At 42.3% G+C, this 23,711-nt stretch overlaps 1 protein-coding gene across 2 annotated transcripts in view; it reads left to right on the forward strand.

Annotated features, from left to right (window-relative positions):
- Nucleotides 1-23,711, forward strand: part of WDR81 (WD repeat domain 81) — a 626,861-nt gene that overhangs the window by 507,033 nt on the left and 96,117 nt on the right. For both annotated transcript variants that reach the window (XM_044054364.1, XM_044054363.1), the window contains exon 9: nt 18,907-19,052. In XM_044054364.1, coding sequence (XP_043910299.1) covers nt 18,907-19,052 — 146 coding nt within the window. The remainder of the gene's footprint in view (nt 1-18,906; nt 19,053-23,711) is intronic.

A 23,711-nucleotide genomic window follows, 5' to 3' on the forward strand; every position in this document is an offset into this window, starting at 1 on the left:
GGAAGAAAATGCCTCATAAGGATTTTCATTTGTACTGTATTCCTTGCCTAGGCCCTGACCACAACGTGCCTTGCTGTCGGTTTTGTGCTAAATTTAACCAACGCACTATTAAGCGTCTGTATATTTTTTGCATCTAAATATTTTGGCTCAAGATTTAACTATCCAGAAATGTCATCGGTTAGCAATCCGACTACCGGAATTCACAAAAAACGCAAAGACAGACAGACAGAGACAGACTGTCAAGGTCCAAAACCGATGACGAAGCTACTCCTAAGCCAGTCACCAGTTCGCCGATACTCAGTGAGGTGCTTTCGCAGCCCCTGATACCCGCTACTTTTGATTCGCATGCCTTTACTGAGACCCATTCGGAGTCCGATATGCCATGAGACACTTTAAGTATTGAACCCGTGGATGTCTCTACCTTAGATGGGTCCAGAGCCACTGAGCAGGCACCGGCTTCTGAGGGTGTTTTCAGGCCTAAAGATTTGTATATTAAACCAATGCTGTCTTCAAAAACTAGGCTAAAAAAACTACGCATGGGCCATGTGCACGCCCCTATGCCTAAAAAACAAGTGATCAAAATGGCTGAGGATTTAATTACCTTGATCAGGGGTTCCCAACCCCCTCCTGCTAAGAGGCCTAGGCAAGACACTGATTATGAATCTTCATATCAGGTTTCCATTTCTTCTGATTCCTCTTCTGATCAGGAATTATCTATTACACCTTATGAGGACTCTGATGCAGAAGAATCCATCCCGTCTGCCTCTCCTCCGGAGGATTTTTCTTTTGGAGAAACTTTGCATACCTTAAGGGAACATTTTCATTGGGAGAGTCAGGATTTTTCAGAATCCAAAAAGAGGCTTAGGGATTCTTCCTCAGCATAGGCCTTTGGCTATACCTCCTGTTTTAGACATTGTTGTTGATGTTTTCTCAGATTCCAACATGGCTCCTGATTCCCTGCCTCCGGCTGCTAGTAAGCCAGACAGATATTACAGGGTTCCTGACTCCCACAAATTTCTTTTTAAAAACCCTACTGCTGACCCTGAAATAATTTCTCAGGGTCCCAAGGGTGTTAAGGCTTCTACTGCTAAAAATCCTACCCCTTCTGATAGAGACTCCAGGGCGCTGGGTAGGTGGGGTAAGAAGGTTTACACGTCTGCAACCCTGGCAATCAGGGCTTTAAACTGTCAATTTCATATGCTTAAATATCAGCAGCATGTCATGGGCTTACTTAAACAGAAAATGATGTTGATTTCTGACTGTGTGGAAAATAGAGTTACAGGATTTATTGCATTCAGCTGAACAAGTTGGAAAGCATACTTTGCAATGTGGTTTTGATTCCTTGGAGGCCTCTTGCAGGGCCGCTGTAATTGGATCTGTGATAAGAAGGCATGCTTGGCACAAGGAGCAAAATCTGCATGATCCATGTAAAAGCAAAATTGTTGGATGCTCCTTTACAACAGGACAGTCTATTTGGTAATAAGACAGAAGAAGTTTTGAAAAAGATGGAAGACAAAGCTGAATCTTTGCAAACTGTAAAAGATTTCCTACAAGTGCAGCCACCCAGGTTCAGTAGGCACTGGCCTACTAAGAATTGGTCCTTTCCAGTACCCACCAGAGCCACTCAGGTCAAACCCAGACACTCCAAAGGCTCCAGGTTTCAGTCACAAGGAACTTACAGAACAAAACAATGGGGTGCCTCCACCTCCAAATCTGGAAGTAGCAAGGCACCTCCCTACAGTAAAAAGTCTCAATGACTTTCCTCTGCCATTTCCAAGCACTTAACTTTTGGCAGCCCCTTTGGGGGGAAAACTAGCACTTCATGCACAAAATTGGCATGTAATTACCCAGGACAAGTGGGTTTTAAATATAGTATCCCAGGGATACAGATTTAATTTCCAGACGTTGCCAATTCCAAACAGATGGCCAGATCTGCCTCCAAATCAGTGGGCAGAGGCCCAGAAACAAGTTATGTCCCTCATGGATATGGGGGCTATTCAACCAGTACCAGAAAAGGAAAAAGGACAAGGTTTTTATTCAAGACTTTTCCTGGTACGCAGAAAAGACAAATCATGGCGTCCAATTCTGGACATATCCATTCTAAATACTTTTCTGGACATTCCAAAATTCAAGATGCTGACTCTACAACAGTTTTACTGCCTATGCTAGGCAAGGATGCCTGGCTGGTAACCCTAGGCTTAAAAGAGGCTTACCTGCATATTCCAATCAAGGAATCTTGCAGAAGATGCCTCCACTTCAAAGCAGGCTATTTGCATTACCAGTTCTCTGCACTGCCCTTTGGATTGTCTACTGCGCCACAAAGAAACATTCAAATTTATCCTTATCTGGACGATTGTCTAATTCAGGCAGAAAACAAGGGCACTCTTCTACAGCATCTGGCGTTTGTAAAAAGGCTTCTAACTTGCCTAGGGTACACCATAAACGAAAAGAAATCACAACTGGTACCCTCTCAAAAAATTACATTCCTGGGTGCAAGCTTGAATGCAACTGCCCAGATGGCTTATCTCACACCAGACAAACAAATCAATTGATGACTTACTTCAAACAAGTGGCCACAAAAACCTAGTTATCTGCAAGACCAATTCTGCAGGCCTTGGGGTTCATGGCTTCCTGCATTCTTCTAATTCCATATGCAAGACTGCATATGAGGAAACTCCAATGGTACCTAAAAAGCTTATGGAGTCAGCATTGTCACAACATGGAAACAATGATTCCTATAATTTCTTGCCTGCAGCAAGAGTTCCTATGGTGGGCAGAGGCCTGTCACCAAAACAAGGGACTGTCATGCATTCCACCCCCTGCCACCCAAACCCTGACTACAGATGCATCAGACTATGCTTGGGGGGCACATCTGGCAGGGATATGCATTCAGGGCAAATGGAGCCCAAATCAAATGCACCTGCATATCAACCAGAAAGAGATGCTAGCTGTACAGAATACTGTGACAGCTTTCAAGGGCTTTCTTCATCCAGGACAACTACTGATAAACATGGACAACACCACAGTCATGTGGTACATAAACAAGCAGGAGGGTACCCATTCTTACCCCCTTTGCAGACTAGCCATGACCTTGTGGAACACAGCCTTGATTTACCAAATACAGCTACAAGCTCAATTCCTGCCAGGAAAGCAAAATACTTTGGCAGACGAACTAAGCAGAAATCTTATGGACCCACACGAATGGAAACTGGATCTGCAAATCTTCAACATGTTGACACGCAAATGGGGGAGCCCAGACATAGATCATTTTGCCTCACCCCAAAACTATCAGTTGGTCAAATTCTGCACAAGAATCCATCACAAAGCAGCTTGGAAAGTGGATGCTCTATCCTTCAGCTGGAAAAACCTTATCAGTCTATGCTTTTCCCCCTCTGCCTTTGCTCTCCAAGATATTATTAAAAGTCAGACAGGAAAAAACAAAAATGATTCTGATTGCTCCAGACTGGCCTCGCCAACACTGATACCCACTCCTACGCAATATGTCACACCTTCCTCCATGGTACTTGCCTCAGACACCTTATCTACTGTCTCAGCAGAACTTTCAAATTCTACACACTCTGCCCCAAACTCTGAATCTTGCAGCATGGCTAATCAACTAATTTCACCAGTTACATCTCTCAGCAAACTTGTGATGGATGTCATTTTGGAGGCTAGAAGGCCTAGTACTAGAAAATCTTGTGCTGAAAAATGGAAAAGATTCTGTGCCTAAAATTGGGCACAAGGAATAAGCACAGAAATGCCCAATATTCCTCAGATTCTGCAATATTTAACTGAGATGGTTCACAAGGGCCTATCTTTCCCTTCCATAAAAATCCACGCCTCTGCCATTTCAGCTCATTACAGCACAGAGCCTCCCCACTTTTCTCATCCCCTGCTAAAGCAGTATCTCAGAGGGGCCAAAAATTTAAGACCCCCCAGGAGAGCACCAACTCCTGCATGGGACCTCAATTTTGTGTTGGAAAAACTCACTCTGCCTCCTTTTGAGCCAGCTGCTACTGCGGACAAAAAATTTCTCTCTTGGAAGACAGCTTTTCTTTTAGCAGTCACTTCAGCTAGAAGGATCTCAGAACTACAGGCTCTCATGGCAGTGGAGCTTTTTATTATTTTCTACCCGGACAGGGTAGCGCTCAGGACCAATCCGTCATTTATGCCTAAAGTGGTATCTAGTGTGGCTCTTAATCAGACCGTTCATCTGCCAACTTTTTTTCCCAAATCCACAGAACAAGGGGGAGCGGATTCTGCATTCATTGGATGTACACAGACAACTAAGATTCTACTTGAACAGGACAAAATCTCTAAGAAAATCTGAGCAACTACTAGTGGCATTTGCTGCAGTGGCAGAGGGAAAAGCGATCTCAAAGCAGACCATTTCAAAAAGGGTAAGCCATTGTATTCATTTCTGCTACACGCATCATGGTAAACCTGTCCCCAAGGGGATCAGATCCCATTCCACCAGGGCTGCATCTACTTCTGCAGCCTTTCTCAGAGGGGTTCCTACTAGAGACGTTCTAGAAGCTGCTACCTGGAGCTCAGTTCATACGTTCACCAAGCATTACCATTTACCTCTGTTCTCTAAATCCAGCGCAGGCTTTGCCACTGCTGTCCTGCAGGCCTTATAGCTGCTCCTAATGCTATATAATTCCATCCTCCCAACCATAACTTTGGGATTCTGCCCAAATGTAATGACTGAAACAGTGAAACACGAAGAACATAGTACAGTTGTGTACACTTACTATAAATGTAGATGTTCGAGTGTATTCACTGTTGCAGTCCTGGTTAGCCACCTGCCAACCCCCTACTTTTCTCTTTTTATACCTCTTCTTTCTCTTACTATGCTCAAAAGCCTTTTTGTTGCATTTGCTTTTATTTGGAGCTAATTTTTTTGTGTTCTAAATTACATGCATATATATATATATATATATATATATATATATATATATATATATATATATATATATATATATATATATATATATATATATATATATTGCTCACCATTTGAGGGGCACCTGACATCTGGGGCAAGAAAAACTGATGAAAATGGCGTCGGCTGCATGTTTTATACCCCTGACAACCTGACATCATGGAAGAAGGGACAGCAGCCGACGCAGGACCCAAGACTTTGTTAATCAGGCTGATTGAGGGCAACCTGCCAGCAGATTACCCAAATGTAATGACTGCAACAGTGAATACACTCGAACATCTACATTTATGGTAAGTGTACACAACTGTACTTTCTTGTCCTCCTTTTTCTTTCCATATCCTTGAACAAACTTCCTTGTGCCCCCCCCACCTCCCACTCCTGCATGCTAATGACATGGTAATTTACTGATCAAGGCACTCTCACACCAACATTCAGTGGCAAGTCAATTGACATTTGCTCTACCGGTGGCTCATAATCTACTTCTTAACCACTCCAAGACCAAAACTCTACTTTTAGGAACTCCACAGAAAATTCATGGAGCACCTAACTTTTTAGCTATCTTTGATTTACATAACCATTCCATCAAAAGAACCTCCACCTTCAAATACCTAGGATTATGGTTTGATCAGTCACTAAACTTCCATTTCCACATAAAGTGAGAGCCAGAATGAACTCCTTCCTCTTCTGGGCCAGAAAGATGTCTCCTGTTATTTTCCAACCATCAAAAACAGCCATCAGCAAAGGAGTTCTCCTTTCTAAACTTAAATCTGGACTTCCAATTTTCACTTCTTTCAGAAAAACACCGCCACTCTACAGACAATTTCTAATAGCATCTGCTGATTCATTACAAGCTCATCTCTTGGTGAGTATCACTGGTATCAGCCTAGGAAAAAGCCAAACGGCTGCCCATAAAACAAAGATCTAACCTACCGTTACTCCCCTTGCAGGTAGACTTCATGAAAAAAACTCCTCATACAATATGAGACACTACTCATAAGCCACACCAACTCTTTGTTATGACTTGAACCAAACTCCACAGCACAGCACATGCCTTCCCCTCTCAGACATCTACTCTTTGGCAATACTCTGTCCATCAACCTAGAAGAAATCAGTACTTACTCCAGATTCAAAATACAATCCAAATAGCACTTCTTCCAAGCCAAACACTCTTGCTGCAGTACAAGACATATTAACTAACATGCTATCCTTGTCTCCTTTCGTAGTCCCTTTTCTGTCAGATTTGGTAAAAGTTGACCCACTTTACAAACTAATGTATATATTGTACTTTATACTCTGCTTGATTGTGCACTACACTTTGCTTTTTCACAAGAATGTAAATGTTTTTCTATGTAGCTAGTCTGAAGTGCTCTGCTATTGCTTAGATTTCTGTATTTTGTGTTGTATGTGTGTATGAAATGTTTTGTATTTCACCCGAGCTGAGCCTGAAATTTTAATACTATTCAGTGCACTACCCCAGTAAACAAATATACATGTATAATACACATAGAAACACAGACGTATAAAGGTAAGCAGGTCTCTGATATGTAGAATCTGTACATTGACATGTTTTATATGGGAGTTCCCAAGCCTTTCTTAGAAGTTTACAAGATACCTTTGCTACTGTTTCCTTGAACCCAGAATCTCAACCTCCAGCACCTACAAAACCTGACAGTTTTTGCAAATTCTTGACATCCACAAATTTCTTTATAAATATCCTCCTCCAAAGCTAGCAGCCATTTCTGTAGAATATGGCAAACACACCACATTGCTTCCATCATGTAGTGCCTGGTCTAATGATGACGACTGCAGGGCTGTAGATGGGTACAGAAAGGTGTACACCGTACACCCCATCTATGCTTTCTTTTCATGCCATAAACTGTCAAACCCATGTGGTTAGATGCCATTTTTCTATTACAAGAGATCTGAATAAACTGGTGTCAGATATGCCTGAGTCCAATGATAAAAATTCTTTGGTACCTTTGCTCATTTCTGCTACCTAAGTAGCTACAAATTCCATGAAATGCCGTTATGATTCTGTTGATGCATCTTCCAGACTGCAGCTACTGGGCCTATTTTAAGAAGGTATTCTTGGTTGAGACTTCATTCTTTACCTCCTGGATGGGAAAAAAATCTCTTTGGACCTGCCACTGCTGAAAATTTTAAAAACCTGCAGGAGAGAGGCAAAATTGTTCAGAATTTTAAGCAGATTTTTTCTTTGCTCTGTACTAAAATTCCAGAGGAGTTATCTTTCCAAGGCTGGTCTCTTTTGAAAAGATTAAAAAAAAAAATGGCAAAAGGGTAAAATGTTTTCTAAAAAGAAGTTCCAGTGAAGATCAAAGCCAGACTTCAAGGGGGGCAAGGGGTTCCTTTCTAGGCAAATCTGCCAGTTTGCAGATACTTGCCTTAGATCTCCTCCCCGTTACTCATTCCTTGCTTATATGGAGACTGCTAACTTCAGATCAGTGAACCCTCAACATCAGAGAAAATTACTACAGACTCTTATGGCTTCTTCTCCATCCCTTTTGAGTATTCTGCAAGTGCCTGCACATCAAGAATGCTGACTTTTTTGCCATTCAAAAATACTTGTTCTATCAGGGAACTGAAGAACCAGTTCCTGTCTTTCAGGAAAAATAGGGTTTTATTCAAGAATCTAAGTTCCAAGAAAGGGGGGCACTTTGAGACCTATTCTGGATTTAACAGTCCTCAACACTTTTCTAAGGGTACCAGAGTTCAAGATGCTGTCTCTTTAAACGTTGCTTCCAATTATTCTTCCTCAAGCCTTTTTTGGTTGCCCTAGAGTTTAATGATGAATTATCTGCATATTCCCTTTCACCCAGACACAACAAATTCTTCATGTTGTGCCTTACAATTTCACTTTCAGTTTTCTGCTTTGGTCTTTCTACAGCTTTAAGGCTATTCACCAAATGCCGAGCTCCTGTCATTGACTTCTGCAGGTTCCATAGATTTAATATCTCTACCTGTCTAGTCAATCTACTTCTCTAGGTTTCTTCGAAACACAAGTTCCTGTTCGATCTTAAGTTCACCATGGTCCTTTTTCTCATCCAGGGCCTTATAAACTTGAAAAATTCTGTCCTTCTTCCATCTCAGGAACTAGTCTTTCTAGGCTGCTATGTCAGCACAGCTTCCATGATGACATTTCTTCTCTTAGACAAGATGCAATTTCTGACTTTTTACTTCAGTCATTCCTTCCACTAGAATTCACTTCTGTAAAGGAGATATTGAAAGCCCTGGCTTCAACCATACAAACGATACATTTTGACAGACTCCACATGAGGAAGATCCAGTGGTATCCAAAATCTATTTAGAAACATCTATTTAGAAACAGCACTGCCACCCTTTGAACTTCCCAACTCCTGTCTTACCCTTCAGAAAGAAGGAATTTTTTCTGTGGATCAACCTGATATCACTCAATCCAGGAGTGCCTTTTCTGGATGTTCTTCATCTCACATTGCTGCAGTCCTAACACTTGGGTAGTCCGCTGTCCCAGTCGGCCCGAATACCAAAGTATAAGGCTGACGTCGGTCAAGGCGCATTTGTCTGACATCAGGACGTCAGGGTACAAATGCGCATGACCGACGTCATATCCTCAGTCTTTTTTTGCCGCATGGTCCGATGCAGAAGCAGTACTGCGAGTGCAGGTTGGCGTTCTGAAATTTTCTGAAGTCGGAGTTTCAGACCAAATCAAAGTTGGCTAAGTACCCCGTTAGAATATTTTGGTTTTTCTTGCCTCAGTATTTAACCGGATGTCAGAAAAAGTGAATAACTGTATTTCTTGTGGGAAACAGATACCTCATAGAGATTACCATACATTGTGTATACCTTGCTTAGGGCCTGAGCACGACGTTGTTGGCTGTCGCTCTTGTGCTAGATTTAACAAACGCACTATTAAGAGAAGTTTAGATTGTGCCAGGTTAGTTTTTGGGAAGCGTTGTAATTACAACATACCGTCGGATGCTCCGGCCGCTTCCTAAAAGCGCAAAGACAAAGCAGCGAAGTTTAGGGTAGAAGAACCGTCTGTCCTGGACGGCGGTTCTTTAGAGGGCTCGGTGGAGCCGGTGGTTCTACCAGAAGTTCCTTTGGATTCTCAGGGAGAGACTTTACTGTTACAAGATGTGTCCACTCAGGAGGTAGGCCAGGCTGAAGGGGCTTCTCAGGTAGCTGTTCTCCCCTCCCTTCCTAAGGTGGTTAGGCCCTCCCCTTCTGTTTCCAAGGCTCCTTCTAGAGGCCGGCCAGGGTTAACTTCAGTGGGGGTCTCCCCTAGTTCTTCAGGGTCTCTGCCTAAGAAACATATGCTTAAAATGGCAGAAGATTTGATTACTATGATTAGAGGTTCTTTACCCCCTGATAAGAGGCCTAGGGTGGAACCTGAGCTTGAGAGTTTTGAGCAGTGTTCGTAGGCTTCTGAGTCTTCGGCTGAAGACTTGCAGGAGTATCCTCCTTATTCTGATTCTGATGTAGATGACTCTACACCTTCGGCTTCTCCTCCTGAGGATTTTTCTTTTTCAGAGACTCTCCATTCCATGAGGGAGCATTTTAAATGGGAAGGTCAAGATTTCTCTGATTCTAGGAAAAGGCTTAGGGAATTTTTGTTTCTACCCCAGCATAGGCCTTTAGCTATACCTCCTGTTCTGGATGTGGTAGAGGATGTTTTTGCAGAGGCTTCCCTGAACCCTGATTCTTTGCCTCCTGCCCCAGTTAAACCGGACAGGTATTATAGAGTGCCTGAAGCTCATATGTATCTTTTTAAGAGTCCTAGGGCAGACCCAGAAACTGTTTCTCAGGGCCCTAAAGGGGTTAAGGCTTCTGTTGTTAAAAATCCTGTTCCTTCTGATAAAGAGGCAAGGGCTTTGGATAGATGGGGAAAAAGGTGTATACTTCTTCCACTTTAGCCATGAGGGCTTTGAATTGCCAGTTTCACATGTTGAAATACCAAAATTATCTCCTTTCACAATTGAAGTCTAAGGTAGATGCTCTGGCGGAAGGTATTGAGTGTAAAGAATTGCAGGATTTGGTTCATGTTTCTGAACAGGTGGGTAAGCATTCCTTGCAATGTGGTTTTGATGCTGTACAGGCCTCTTCGAGGGTGGCAGCCACTGGTTCTGTTCTTCGCAGGCACGCCTGGCTGAGGGATCAGAATTTAGCTGAACATGTAAAGACAAGGATTTTAGATGCTCCTTTACAATCTGATGTGTTGTTTGGTGCCTGTGGAAACAGTTTTAAAGAAAATGGAGGACAAGGCTAAGTCTATGCAGACTGTTAAAGATTTTTTGCAGGTTCAGCCTCCAAAGTTTAGTAGAAATTGGCCTACTAAGGGGTGGACTTATCCTTCTTATGATTCTCAGTCTAGGGGTAGATCTAGACGTGGTAGGGGCAGAGCTCAAGGTTCTTTTAGGCCTAGAACAGGCAGTTCGCCTGCCCAGTCTTCTGGTGAGGGCAGGGGTCAGTCCTTTCGTAAGCAGACCCAATGACTTGCCTTTTCTACTGCCAGAGCCTTCTCGTCTGGCAGCACCTTTGGGAGGAAGGCTGGCACTTTTCAAAGAAAATTGGAGTGTTATTACCCAAGACAGATGGGTATTGGATATCGTTCACCACGGTTACAGGTTTTATTTCCATACCTTGCCTCCATTCAAAGGCATGCCAGACATTCCTCCTATACAAAGAAAAGAGGCTCACAAGCAAATTTCTCTGTTGCTCCAGATAGGGGCCATTCAGCCGGTTCCTGTGCCAGAAAGGGGCCTAGGATTTTATTCTCGCCTGTTCCTAGTACCAAAAAGGGGAACACGTGGAGACCAATTTTGGATTTGTCTATCCTCAACACTTATTTGGACATTCCCAAGTTCAAAATGTTGACGTTACAACAGCTTTTACCTCTGCTGGGCAAAGATCACTGGATGGTAACTTTAGATCTCAAGGAGGCTTACCTTCATGTGCCTATCAGACTCAGTTGCAGGAAATATCTGCGGTTTCGAGCTGGAAATTCACATTATCAGTTCTCTGCATTGCCCTTTGGCTTATCTACTGCGCCCAGAGTATTCACAAAAGTTCTGGCTCCAGTTGTAGCTTTTTCAGGCTAAAAGGAATACAAATCTATCCTTACTTGGACGACTGTCTGATTCTGGCTCAAGAAAAGGACGAGCTTCTTCAGCATCTGGAATATGTGATAGCAGTGCTAAGATGCCTGGGGTATTCTGTGAACGAAATAAAGTCCAGTCTAGTACCCTCTCAAGACATGTGCTTTCTGGGTGTGAGACTGAATACAGCAGCCCAGATGGCCTTTTTAACCCCGGACAAACAAAAGAGTCTATCCCTTTACTTCCATCAACTATCTCATCAGTCCGTGCTGACTGCAAGGACAGTCCTTCAAGCATTAGGGTTCATGGCATCTTGTATTCTGGTGCTTCCCAATGCCAAACTGCATATGAGGAAGCTGCAATGGTATCTGAAAAATGTATGGACACAGCACTGCCAGGATTTGGACACTGTCATTCCAATAATACCTTGCATTCAAACGGAATTTTTGTGGTGGGCTCAGGAATGTCACCTAAACAAGGGACTCTCTGTGACCCGGCCAGAGGCGAGTCAGATTCTAACGACAGATGCCTCAGACATAGCTTGGGAGCTCATCTGAATGGAAAGTGGATACAAGACAAGTGGCCTGCCAGACTACAGCATCTACATATCAACATGAAGGAGATGTTAGCAGTCCAGTTTGCATTAATGGCTTTCAAGGAGTTACTTCTTCCAGGGCAGGTGTTGATTCTAACAGACAACACTACTGTCATGTGGTACATCAACAAGCAAGGGGGAACACATTCTTATCCTCTATGCAGGCAAGCAATGATTTTGTGGGAGACTGCGCTCAGCTTGCAGCTAAATCTACAGGCAAGGTTTCTGCCAGGAGCACAGAACTCCTTAGCAGATGTGTTAAGCAGGCAAATCATGGATCCCCACGAGTGGAAACTGGATCTTCATGTATTTCGACAATTGACAGTGTCCTGGGGAACTCCAGACATAGATCTGTTCGCTTCTCCACTAAACCACCAGCTGCCAAAGTTTTGCACGAAAAGGTTTCATCACACAGCTTGGAAAGTGGATGCTCTTCGCTCAGTTGGGAAAATCTTCATGTGTATGCCTTTCCACCTCTGCCTCTCCTCCCAAAGGTACTCCTAAAGGTCAGACAAGACAAGCCAAGGATGATTTTGATAGCTCCAGATTGGCCTCGCAACACTGGTACCCATTACTGAGGAATCTGGTAAGGAAGCCTCCATGGCCTTTACCTTTAATTCCACACCTTTTGTCTCAGAGGGACGGTCATCTCCTCAATGTCAAGCTTCACTCTCTTCATCTAACAGCCTGGCATATTCTGTTTTGAACCACAGCAGGTCTCAACTTCCTCAACAAGTTTTGAATGTGATTATGGAAGCCAGAAGGCCTAGTACACGTAAAGTGTATGCAGAAATATGGAAGAGATTTTTATTTTGGAGTGCAGCAAAGGATTTGGATGTTTCTGAGCCTAATTTGAGTGTGGCTCTTCAATATCTTACTGAGTTATTGGACAAAGGTTTGTCTTTCTCTTCCATTAAGATTCATGCTGCAGCAATTTCAGCTCACTATGATTGTGACCCACCATTGTTTTCTCATCCTTTGTTCAAGCAATTTCTTAGAGGGGCAAAGAATATAAGACCCCACGTAGAGCTCCTACTCCTGCTTGGGACCTCAATTTTGTGTTGGAGAAACTTACTCTACAACCTTTTGAGCCTGCGGCTACTGCTGAATTGAAATACTTGTCATGGAAGACTGCTTTTTTGTTGGCCATTACTTCTGCAAGAAGGGTTTCTGAATTGCAGGCCCTTATGGCGTTGAGCCTTTTTGATTTTTCATAAGGATAGGGTATCATTACGTACTAATCCTTCATTTATGCCTAAGGTGGTTTCTAGTGTGGCTTTAAACCAAACTATTCATTTGCCTACTTTTTATGCAAATCCCCAAAATAAGGGGAAAAGATTTTGCACACTTTAGATGTACACAGGCAGTTGCGTTATTATTTAAGCAGGACTAGGGATTTTAGGCAGTCTCAGCAGTTGTTTGTTTCTTTTGCTTTGAGTTCCCAGGGCAAGCCTGTGTCAAAACAAACTATATCTAAGTGGATTGGGTTTTGCATTGCATTCTGTTATTCCCATCATGGCAAGGAGATTCCAGCTGGGATTAGGCTTCATTCCACGAGGGCTACTGCCACTTCAACAGCATTTCTAAGGGGGGTGGCAACTAAGGATATTTTGGAGGCAGCTACTTGGAGTTCAGTGCATACTTTCTCCAAGCATTACCACCTTCCTCTCTATTCTAAATCCAGGGCTGGTTTTGCCACTGCTGTGTTGCAGGGCATTTTGGCAGCTCCTGCTTCATTATAGTTTAGCCATCCTCCCTTACCTCTGCTTTGGGATTCTACCCAAGTGTTAGGACTGCAGCAATGTGAGATGAAGAACATAGTACAGTTTTGTACCTACCATAAATGTAGATGTTCGAAGATCCACATTGCTGCAGTCCAATTTACCCTCCCTCCTTCCCCTCTGTGTTTAGGGGTGGTTGTGTGGGTGGGGTTTCTATTTTTGTAAATTTGTATATATTGTACATATATTAGGTACAGGAGTGTTTGGTGTTTTTTGGTTTTGGCCTTATCTTTTTAGGGTCTTCTGACATCTGGGGCAAGAAAAGACTGAGGATATGACGTTGGTCATGCGCATTTGTACCCTGACGTCCTGATGTCAGACAAATGCGCCTTGACCGACGTCAGCCTTATACTTTGGTATTCGGGCCGACTGGGACAGCGGACTACCCAAGTGTTAGGACTGCAGCAATGTGGATCTTCGAACATCTACATTTATGGTAGGTACAAAACTGTACTTTCTCTCTCCTTGCCAGGTGGTTTCTACAGATGTTTTCGATCTGGCATGGAGAACTTATTCTGGAAACATAAAGGGCCAGGGAGTTTGTTTAGGACAGGACAGAAAATACTGCGTAAATGTCAAAGAAATGAAAGCCCTGATCCTGGCCCTGCAGTCGCTGTATCATCTCTAGTATGCAGGATCCTTCTGAATCCTCGCAGACAATGATACATCAACAAGCGAGAGATGACAATCATAATATCTCTGTAGACTGTTTTGACAGCCTAGGAGATTGCTTGAAGAAAGAGGTTGCATTGAATAACTGTGTACATGCTCCATTCGATAAATGCTGTGGGAGAATACCTGAGCAGATTGCAGGCAGACCCTCATGAATGGTTATTAAATAGAGAGGTCTTGATTTCTCATCAGTAGGGACCTCCCCAAACAAGTCCCTTTGCCCCCTCTCTGAACAGATGACTCAAGCTACTTTGCTTCAGAGCTCCATACTCAGAGACTTGGAAAACAGCTGCCGTGATGCCAATCTCTTGGAAAGAGAAATTCCTCTGTGCTTCATCTGATTCTCACGATCCTATTCAAAATAAAAAAAAGCAATGGAAAGATGCTTGTGGTATCTCCGTTTTGGCTCGGGCAGCATTGTTTCTGCCTTACACCTGGATAAATGGTAGTCAGCACAAGTTACCTCACAGGATGGACTTGCTCATACAACACAAGGGCTCTCTCATTCACCTAAACTTGCAAACACTAAATCTGACATTTTGGGTGACAAGATTCTGATACAATTCAAGTACCTTTTTTGAGCTCCCCACTTTACTCGTGTACTAGCCCTAACCATAACTCTGCACATTGTTACTAAAACCCTTTCCCTAACAGTAGCACTACACAAGACCGAAGAACACAGAACACAGACAACACAAAACATGCACAGCACTGAATCTTTCCTCTTACTATCCTAACCTGTGAACGCTAGCACATACACTTTAAAACCAAATTGAAACTTTTCCTCAGAATACACTGCTTGTGCCCCTGTACTAAACCTGACTGATCAACTAGCTCTTCTTACTTGGTTCAACGTACCCTCCTCTTCTCAGTAATCAAGTTCCTTTTCTTAATAACAACCTGCCTTGTCCTTCTATATTGTTACTTACATCTTCAGAATTTATTTATTTATTTATTTATTTTATTTTACATTTGTTAACCGGGAAAAAATCCGACTGGATACAATGTCCTTTTTCAGCGGAGGCCCGGGGAGAAAAGCTCCAACATTATACAAAAATACAGACATTTCCAAAATTATAATAATACAGAGAGAGAAACAGTCAAATATCAAACAAACAATCAGGTTGCAAAATTCATTTGTTAACAATACATATAAGGAAATAAAAAAATGAAGACAATGAACAATTCAGGTAGATAATAGAGACTAGGAAATGTCAGTCAGGAGATGAGCATTGGCAAAGCCAGTGCTTCTGATAGTGGTGAAACAGTTGTTTCTTGAAATGGGGTAGAGAGGTAGAGGAAAGAATACTGGTGGGAAGAGAGTTCCAGACTTTTCCAACGGCGTTTGGAAAGAGTGCATCTCCTCCAGTATTGTAAGCTTTGACCGTCTTTATGAGTGGTCTGTTTGCAGAACGTAGACTGTTAAGATTAGAGTATGGAAGGACTAGGTTCTGAAGTGAAGGACAATTGTCAGGGTTTTTGAGAATTTTATGTACCTCAGTGAGTTGGGTAACTCTAACAAGGTTGGGGAGTTCAATCCATTTTAGGTTTTTTAGGTTGGTGCAATGATGGGTCCTGTATGGAGTTCCTGCTGCAAATCTAGCTATATGATTATATGAGCTGGATAGTTTATCTAGTATGGTTTTGTTAAGATTGGTGAATATTGCAGATGAATAAAGAAGGGTGGAGAGCAAATGTGTTCGGGCAATGGTGACTTTAGTACTTGGTGTTAGGAAGTTTTAATTCTATAGAGCGATCCTAATTTTTGTTTACTGTTCTGATGGACAGGTTGATATGTATGTCGAATTTCAGTTTATTATCAATAGTAACTCCAAGCAATTTCGTGTGGGGTCTGGGGAAATGATAGTACCATTTTGGATGTTATGGAGACATCAATAAGGTGATTTTTGTGAGTTGGTTGAAAGATCAATAATTTAGTTTTTTAGGATTTAGGATTAACTGTCAGTCCTAATAGCCAGTTTTCGACTTTGGTGAAGCAATTTTGGGTTTTAGTTAATAGTCTGTCTGGAGATGTATCCGAACAAACCAGTGTTGAGTCATCCGTGATATTGAATACAGGTGGCCTCGAATGACTGTATGGAGGTCATTAATGAAGACCGAGAAAAGAAGTGGCCCCAAAATGGACCCTTGAGGGACCCCAATGGTATTTGGTAGTAAAGTGGAGAGAGTATTCTGCCACAATACTGCTTGTTTCCTGTCTGAGAGGTAGGCTTTAAACCAGTCTAGTGTCAAGTTATCCAGGTAGAGGTTTTTAAGGTTTCCATGAGTAGTTGATGGTTGACCATATCAAATGCTTTTGATAGGTCTAGAAATAAGGCAGAGGACACTTTCTTGTCATTACGGTTATGGTTTATTGTGTCAGTAAAGGAGAGAAGGGCAGTTGTGGTACTGTGTTTGGGTCTGAAACCATGCTGGGAGTTGGCTAGTAGGTTGTTATGGATAAGATAGTGGAGTAGCTGTTTGTGCATACATCTTTCCATAATTTTGGCTAATGGGGACATTAACGCTATGGGCCTATAGTTAGATAATTCTGTGGATGTCCCTCCTTTATGGAGTGGTATTACATGGGATACTTTCCATAAAGTTGGTACTATTGACTCTGAGAAAGTTCGATTAATGAGGATAGAAACTGGATAGGCTATAACATCTGCAGCTTTTGAAGGTATTCTGCTGGGAGTAGGTCTGCAGAGGGGTAGATGGTTTAAGTTTTTGTAAAAGGGCTCTTATTGAAGATGTAGGGACACTTTTAGGAAGAAGGTCTTTAAAGGTTGTGGTAGTGTTTCGATGATCGGTTGGCTACAAGAGGATAGTTGGTTGGCTAAGGTTTTGGTAATGTTTGTAAAGAACATATTGAAGGTATTGGCTATTTCTATGGGGTCTTTATCCATTGCTGTTTCAGGAGTTGGAGTGGATGATTTACCTGGGTGGAGAAGGTTATTCAAGCCTGCCCAGAATTTCTGAGGGTTATTTTGGTGCTTATTCTGTAACAAACAATAAAAGTTTTTTGTCAGCTACTATGGCTTTTTCGTTGCATTTCTTAGTTGTTGGAATTTAAACGGTCTAGGATTGTTTTGGTTACGCCAGGTATTCCAAGCTTTATTTCTGAGTTTTATTTTGAGTTTGGATTCAGTTGAGAGCCAAGGGGCAATCTTTGTTTTGGTTTTGATGAGTCTTTTGGGCGTGGGTATCTAGTATGGATAGAAAGGTGGTATTGAAATGTTCTACTGCTTCATCTAGGGAAGATATTTGAGTGGTGTCCAGTTACAAGATTGCAGCTCATTTTAAATTTTATGAGGTCAAAGTTTTTTGTTTCTTATAGATCTAAAGACTGGGACAGTGGACTGGTCAGGTTTATTTTTAGTAATATATGTGATAAGGTGGTCACTAATTTCATTAGGCAGGGTTCGGACGTATATGTGTGAGGGTGATTGTTTATAAGGATCCAGTCAAGAATGCTTTCTTTTGATTAGAGTTTCCCATTCTGGTGGATGTAGTAATAATTTGTGAGTAACCATGAAGGTTGATGTTAGTGGGGTTATTATCATTAGAGCATAGGTACCAATCAATGTTAACGTCACTCATAATTATAGTTTCTTGTGGGTAGTTATTCATTAGCCAGTTTAGTATATTCTCCAATGTATAGACATTGTTCCCAGGGGGGATATATAAAACAATTAGGTTAATACTTTTTTCTTTGTTTAAGTGAATCTTTAAGGCGAGTATTTCAGCATTAGAGAATTGCGGTGGTTGGGTAGGATTAATGGTAACGTTAAGGTTAGTTTTAAAGATTATCTCATTAAGGAGACTACTTTTACTAATATATTGTATAATTTCAGCTCCTACTTTTTCTTTGACTGCTTGAATACTAATATATTGTATAATTCAGCTGCCATCTTTTTCTTTATGATGTACTGCAACTACATTTTGTATTGTACCTGTATATTTTTCACTATGTTATGAACGAATGACCTCTTTGATTAATCTCTGTACTGCACCTGCAATGTTCATTGTATACATTAATCTTTGTATATGTGATTTTGTTTGTTTCCTCTGAGCTTATCTCCCCAGGCCTCTACTGAAAATGGACATATATCCAGTTAGACTAGCCCGGTCAACAAATGTAAAATAAATAAAGTAAGATAAATAAATACACACCAACTGCTGTAACAGTCTCTAGCACATTTTCACAACCTACACTTTATCAAACATTAATTGTCTTGTACACTCCTGCTTACCTACACTATATAAAATTAAATTCAATCACTTGTGATTCTCACAAATAAGCATTCATCCATTTATGTATTCTTCCTTTACATCCACAAAAGATTTTCAGCCAAACAAGTACTAAAACTTTTGAATTATAACCATACCCATGTTATTGTTCAAAATGTATGAATTTAATAAAGATGTTTAAAATATATGGCCAAAGACCAATTTGCTGTTCTACTTGTGGACATTCTGGTCAGATATATGAATCCTGCAGCACTATTCCTATTGTTTCTACTTCTGCTGTTAGTGAGTCATCACACAGCTGTACTGTATATGCCATCTCTTTAACAGTTTGTAGGTTGCACACATCTCAACATGTGTTGTCTGAAGATGTCCAGTTTCTCTGCAGCATGGTGTGAGAAAAGGATGTTTTGGAGACGTATGTTGTATAATGTCACCATCTGGTGTTGTGGGTGGTCTCAGTATTGTACAAGTTTTAACATGTTTTTTTTTTTTTTTTTTTTTTTTTAGGGTAATGAGTAAAAATAAATATTAAGCTGACACAATGTGATTTCTTTGTTTTCTTTATAGGAAAAACAGTCCAGACCTATGATGCTTTTGATGGTAAATCACCCATTACGGCTTTGTCCACAATGGCTGCACCACACACTAGTATCATAGTTGGGAGTGCAGATTCAGTACTACGGTTCATAGACCCAAGAAAGCCAGGCTTACAGGTAAGCTAGAAGTCTAACTTCAGGGACCTTTCTTGATCGTGCATTATCTGTACCAGTCGGAGTTTGACTTTTTTTTTCTGTGAAGCTGCCATGCTCCGGAGCATACTGACTTTGTGGTGGCACATACTGTGAGGTCAGTCAGTGATTGTACAACAGCATCTAATCTCTAGCATCTAGTCTGTAAACCTACAAGTTCTTTTCTAAATGGCACCGTCTGGCTCTCAATTCTTACACAATTCAGTGAAAAGTTCCATGTTCACTGCTTGAAACAAAGTATCCTTGCGGCTGTTAAATTTCTAGTTAAGCCCTCCACTGGCATTGCCTTTGTTACTTTGAAGGAAAAGCATGATATAAAGTGCTCCCATAAATAGTGACAGCCACAGACATCAGAGGTAGACGGTTCTGGCTTTCTTGTGCAGAGATCTGCAAGGGGGTTGAAGGGGTCCCCCACCTGTAGACTGATGATTGGAGAATAAGCTATAGCCTAGCTTTCATTGAAGAAAATACTTTGTGACAGTGGTCTTCTGGTCTCCACAGGTATTGAGCTGTTCCTCAACTTAAAAGTCTGGAACAATCACCAGTCCTCATTCTGTGTTGTGGGAGGCACAGGTCCCGGAAATGTCTGCACTGCAAAGCCTTTGATTGGGTGGTCAGTCAGTCAGTTGTTTTTAAAAAAAAAAAAAAAAAAAAAAAAAAAAACTACTCAGCCTAAACTGAAGGAGCGATTCCCAGATTTACCAGTGCTTAGTGTGGACATACTCAAGGCTTGGGGGACTCATTCCTGTGTTTCTTCTGCAGCCCCAGGCTCAGAGGAAGTTTGTTGGCCCATGTTAATATAGGGTCTTCTGGGTCGTCCTACATCAGGGCTTTTTCTGCAAGTCATGGATATGTCTGTCTGATGTGTGTTGTACCACATCCTTCTAGAACATTGCCCAATGTGAGACCCAATCTTTTTTTTTCTTCTGGCAATTGTACTTGGCTGGTGTAACTTTAGACCCCGGCTCCTAATGCCTAGACATTAATCACGTGGCCATGGCACATCCTTCCCAGTGCAGTTCCATGCATTAAGCTTCTCCTGATGCTAGTGGGGGAGGAGGGATCTCCCTCCCATGTAAGCTGCCATAAGATGTCTTGAGGACCCAGAGGTCATTATCTCTGAGACAGACATTTAATATTTCACAGCCTACAGCTTCCCTCCTGATGACCCCACTGACCTCTGTTTCCCAGAGACCTTGAAGCTGATATGGTCTTTTTTTGGATTAATCTCTGCCTGACATTATTTCTCATCCCCATACACTCCCTGACGTGCTTAAATGAGTAGCTAAAGGAAGTGGAGGAGTGCTTCATTGGCCAACTGGAGCAAGCCATTAAGGATACCAGTATTACACTCTGGAAGCACAGAAAACATACTCTTGCAATCCCCCCAAAAGATGGGTGTACTTTAAATCCCCCTCCTATATGCTCATTTCTCATCAGTCACTCTCAAACTGATTCCCTTTGTGACCGTTCTTTAGGTTTTGCAGACCACACCATTTTGTCCCCTTGCCACCACAGAATCAGAAGCTTTGGAAAAGGGTGGCAAGCGAGTCCATTCCTGCCTCATTGGGATTAGGGCTGTCACAAACTTTAAGAACACCACAAAAACCACTGTAGGAAACCAAAGAAGAGATTAAATTAAACTCCTGAATTGTCTTGTTGCCAAAAAGCACGCCTCATTGTCATACACCACTGATGATTTATTGTTTGACACTGAGGTGTGCTTTTTATTATCAAAATGTATATACCCACATATATATGTAAGGGCCCATAGGTGTATACTAGGCTATCGACCATAAGGGCCTTTTTAAGCCTAGTCATGCATCCCAAATCTTTTGACAAGTTCTGGTACCCTTGATAAATGCAAGCAGGGGCTTGGGAGGTGAAATATTTACAAGCAAGGGGCCTGAGAGATGAACTGTTTACAAGCAGGGGCCTGGAGGGCTGAACCATTTACAGACTTTTTGTCCATTAGAGACATAGGTGCCAAAACGGGGATGAATGTCTTGTTCCCAATCCAATTGTCCAAGTTACACCTGAATTGGGTTAGGGATGAACTCTGCTTTGTGTGAATGGGGAGCCTGTTCCAAAGAAGGGGTAGTCTCTTGGATAATTGTCTGTCCAGCAGCTCCTATTTATATCACAGGCCAAGGTTTAACTATTTAGAACAGGTAACTCAGGTGGAGGTATGCAGGAGGCCCATCATGGTGGTGTTTGACACTGCTTCGTATGCCAGGAGTAGATCTCCCCTCAACAAGCCTGTAGGAGACAAAATACAGGGATAAGGCCTTGTGGTGGTCTGCATAGGATACGTTACTTATGCCCTGTATTCTTTTAGTGAGGAACTTCTTTGGACATTCAAATTGTTGGATGTGCCTGGTTTGGTACATACCGGGGGGGGGGGGGGGGGGCATTGTGCTAGATTATGGGTCTGATGAATGCTGAATACAGTGGAACAATGATCTTCTTGGACCTAGATGCCTTACCTTTGTTTGTAAGTTGCACAGCATAGAATGATTTCCTCAGTAATGTAGACACTTGATGGTCAAGGCTAGGTTACTGTCTGTGTGTCAAGTGTCAATAATTTTCTTGTAAAGCCACATTTCCTATGTCTTTTCCTATATCTAGTAAGATTGATGCTTTATAGTCTCCCATATATTCACAAATATCACAGTGTTACTAGTTGTCTTCTTGACCCTCTCCATATCCCAACACGTGTCTCTGGTTCAAGTCCAAAGTATTCCTGGTTCTTCTAGTCAACTTCTATGCTTTTTTTCTGTTACTCAAGCATTTTCTTTTGGAACAATGGAAAAGGTTTAACTGGCAAAGTCTCTAAGGGCTTGGTTACAGTCAGGAGAATGATATCCAAAAGTCCTCTTTTGCTTGCTGGCTCACTCTTTGTTGGCTAAACATTATTTCCTCCTTAGCCAACTGTGCATCCAAAAGATGTTTTTGTTTGTCCAGGAAAAAATTTCTGAAGCAAGATGGCTAATGTAACCTGAATCTCGCAGCTCTGTCTCAACATTCCCTGACTGCTGATACAAACATGCTTTTCTTCTGGATGATGTACATTGAATAGTCATTTCCCACAAATATTTTGCTTTTCCAATCATTTAATACGCTTCCATTTGTCAGAATTTTGTCAGGATCAGCTTTTTTCTGCTGGTATGATTGCATCTTAATATAGGTCTTGTGTGCCTTCTCCTGGCAAGATTTGGAGCATGCACACCATGTATTCTCTCAATTAACAAATCTTGCTGTACAATACTAGTCCACTTGCTTATTTGTACTTTCATAAATTAATGCTGTCTCTGAATGTTTTGTCTTCTAACTCTACTATTTTTTAAACATCTCTTCTTGAGAAGCCTCATCATCAGCCAGCCTTTTTTTTCATTTTACTGTCTGATTTTGCTGATGTTCATCGTGCATACAGCTGCAGTCGTTACAGATGGGTTATCCTGCCGTCAGGCGGGCCCTCGGTCGGCCGAATTCCAAAGTCTAGGTCCGACGTCGGTTGTCGTCACATCTTCCCTGATGTCAGCGCGGCAGGGGTATAAAAGAGGCAGCTGACGCCATTTTCTTCAGTCTTTCCTGCCGCGCGGTGCCCGAAGCAGAAGCAGTTCGCAAGTGCCGGTCGGCCAGCTCCTGAGATTTACGAACAGTATTTCAGCTGAAGTCTTCTTTAAAGCTAAGTACCCCGTTGGGGAAACTTTACTTGCCTCAGACCGATGTCAGACAAAGTTAATAATTGCATTTCTTGTGGGAAGCAAATACCGCATAAGGATTTTCATTCTTTCTGTATACCTTGCTTAGGGCCAGACCACGACGTCTCGGCCTGCCGTTTTTGTGCTAGGTTCAACAAGCGCACTATTAAGCACCGGGCGAAGTTCGCCCTTCATTATTTTGGCAAAAAATTTAATTATATCATGTCGTCGGATACCCCAACGCCAGTTTTAGGGAAAATGCAAAGACAAGGACCGACATCTGAGGCTCGCACAGAGTACTGAGATCCCGCTTAGGCCGACTACAGGTTCTCCGGTTCTCAGCGAGGCGCCTACGCAGCCCCTGACTACCGATGAAACTATTTTACCAGTGTCTTCAGTACCCGAGGTCACAGGCTCTTCGGTCTCCATTCCCACTGCAGGTACCGACGCCACTCTTGGCGGGGAAACAGAAAATTTAGTGAGGCCTGCCATTTCTGAAGGCGTCTTCAGGCCTACCACCTTCTCTATTAAAGCCTTCACTAAGTCTAAAGCTACCATCAAAACTAAAAAACAGGGCCCTCAGACCTCCTCTCAAGGCCCCATGCCTAAAAAACATATGCTTAAAATGGCTGAGGATTTGATAACTCTCATCAGGGGTTCTCAACCCCCCTCTGACAAAAGACCCAGATTGGAGGAAGACTACCCTTCCTCAGACCAGGCTTCTATTACCTCAGACCATTCTGAGGACCAGGATTATGCCTACTCCCCTTTTGAAGACTCTGAGGCTGAGGAGTCTGTTCCCTCAGTCCCCCCCCCCCCCCCCCCCGAGGACTACTCTTTTGGGGAAACCCTGCATACATTGAGGGAGCACTTCCACTGGGAAGGCCAAGATTACTCAGATTCCAAGAAAAGGCTCAGG

Source organism: Protopterus annectens, chromosome 13.part0 (assembly GCF_019279795.1).
Source record: "Protopterus annectens isolate FY-2018-M chromosome 13.part0, PAN1.0, whole genome shotgun sequence".
NCBI lineage: Eukaryota > Metazoa > Chordata > Ceratodontiformes > Protopteridae > Protopterus > Protopterus annectens.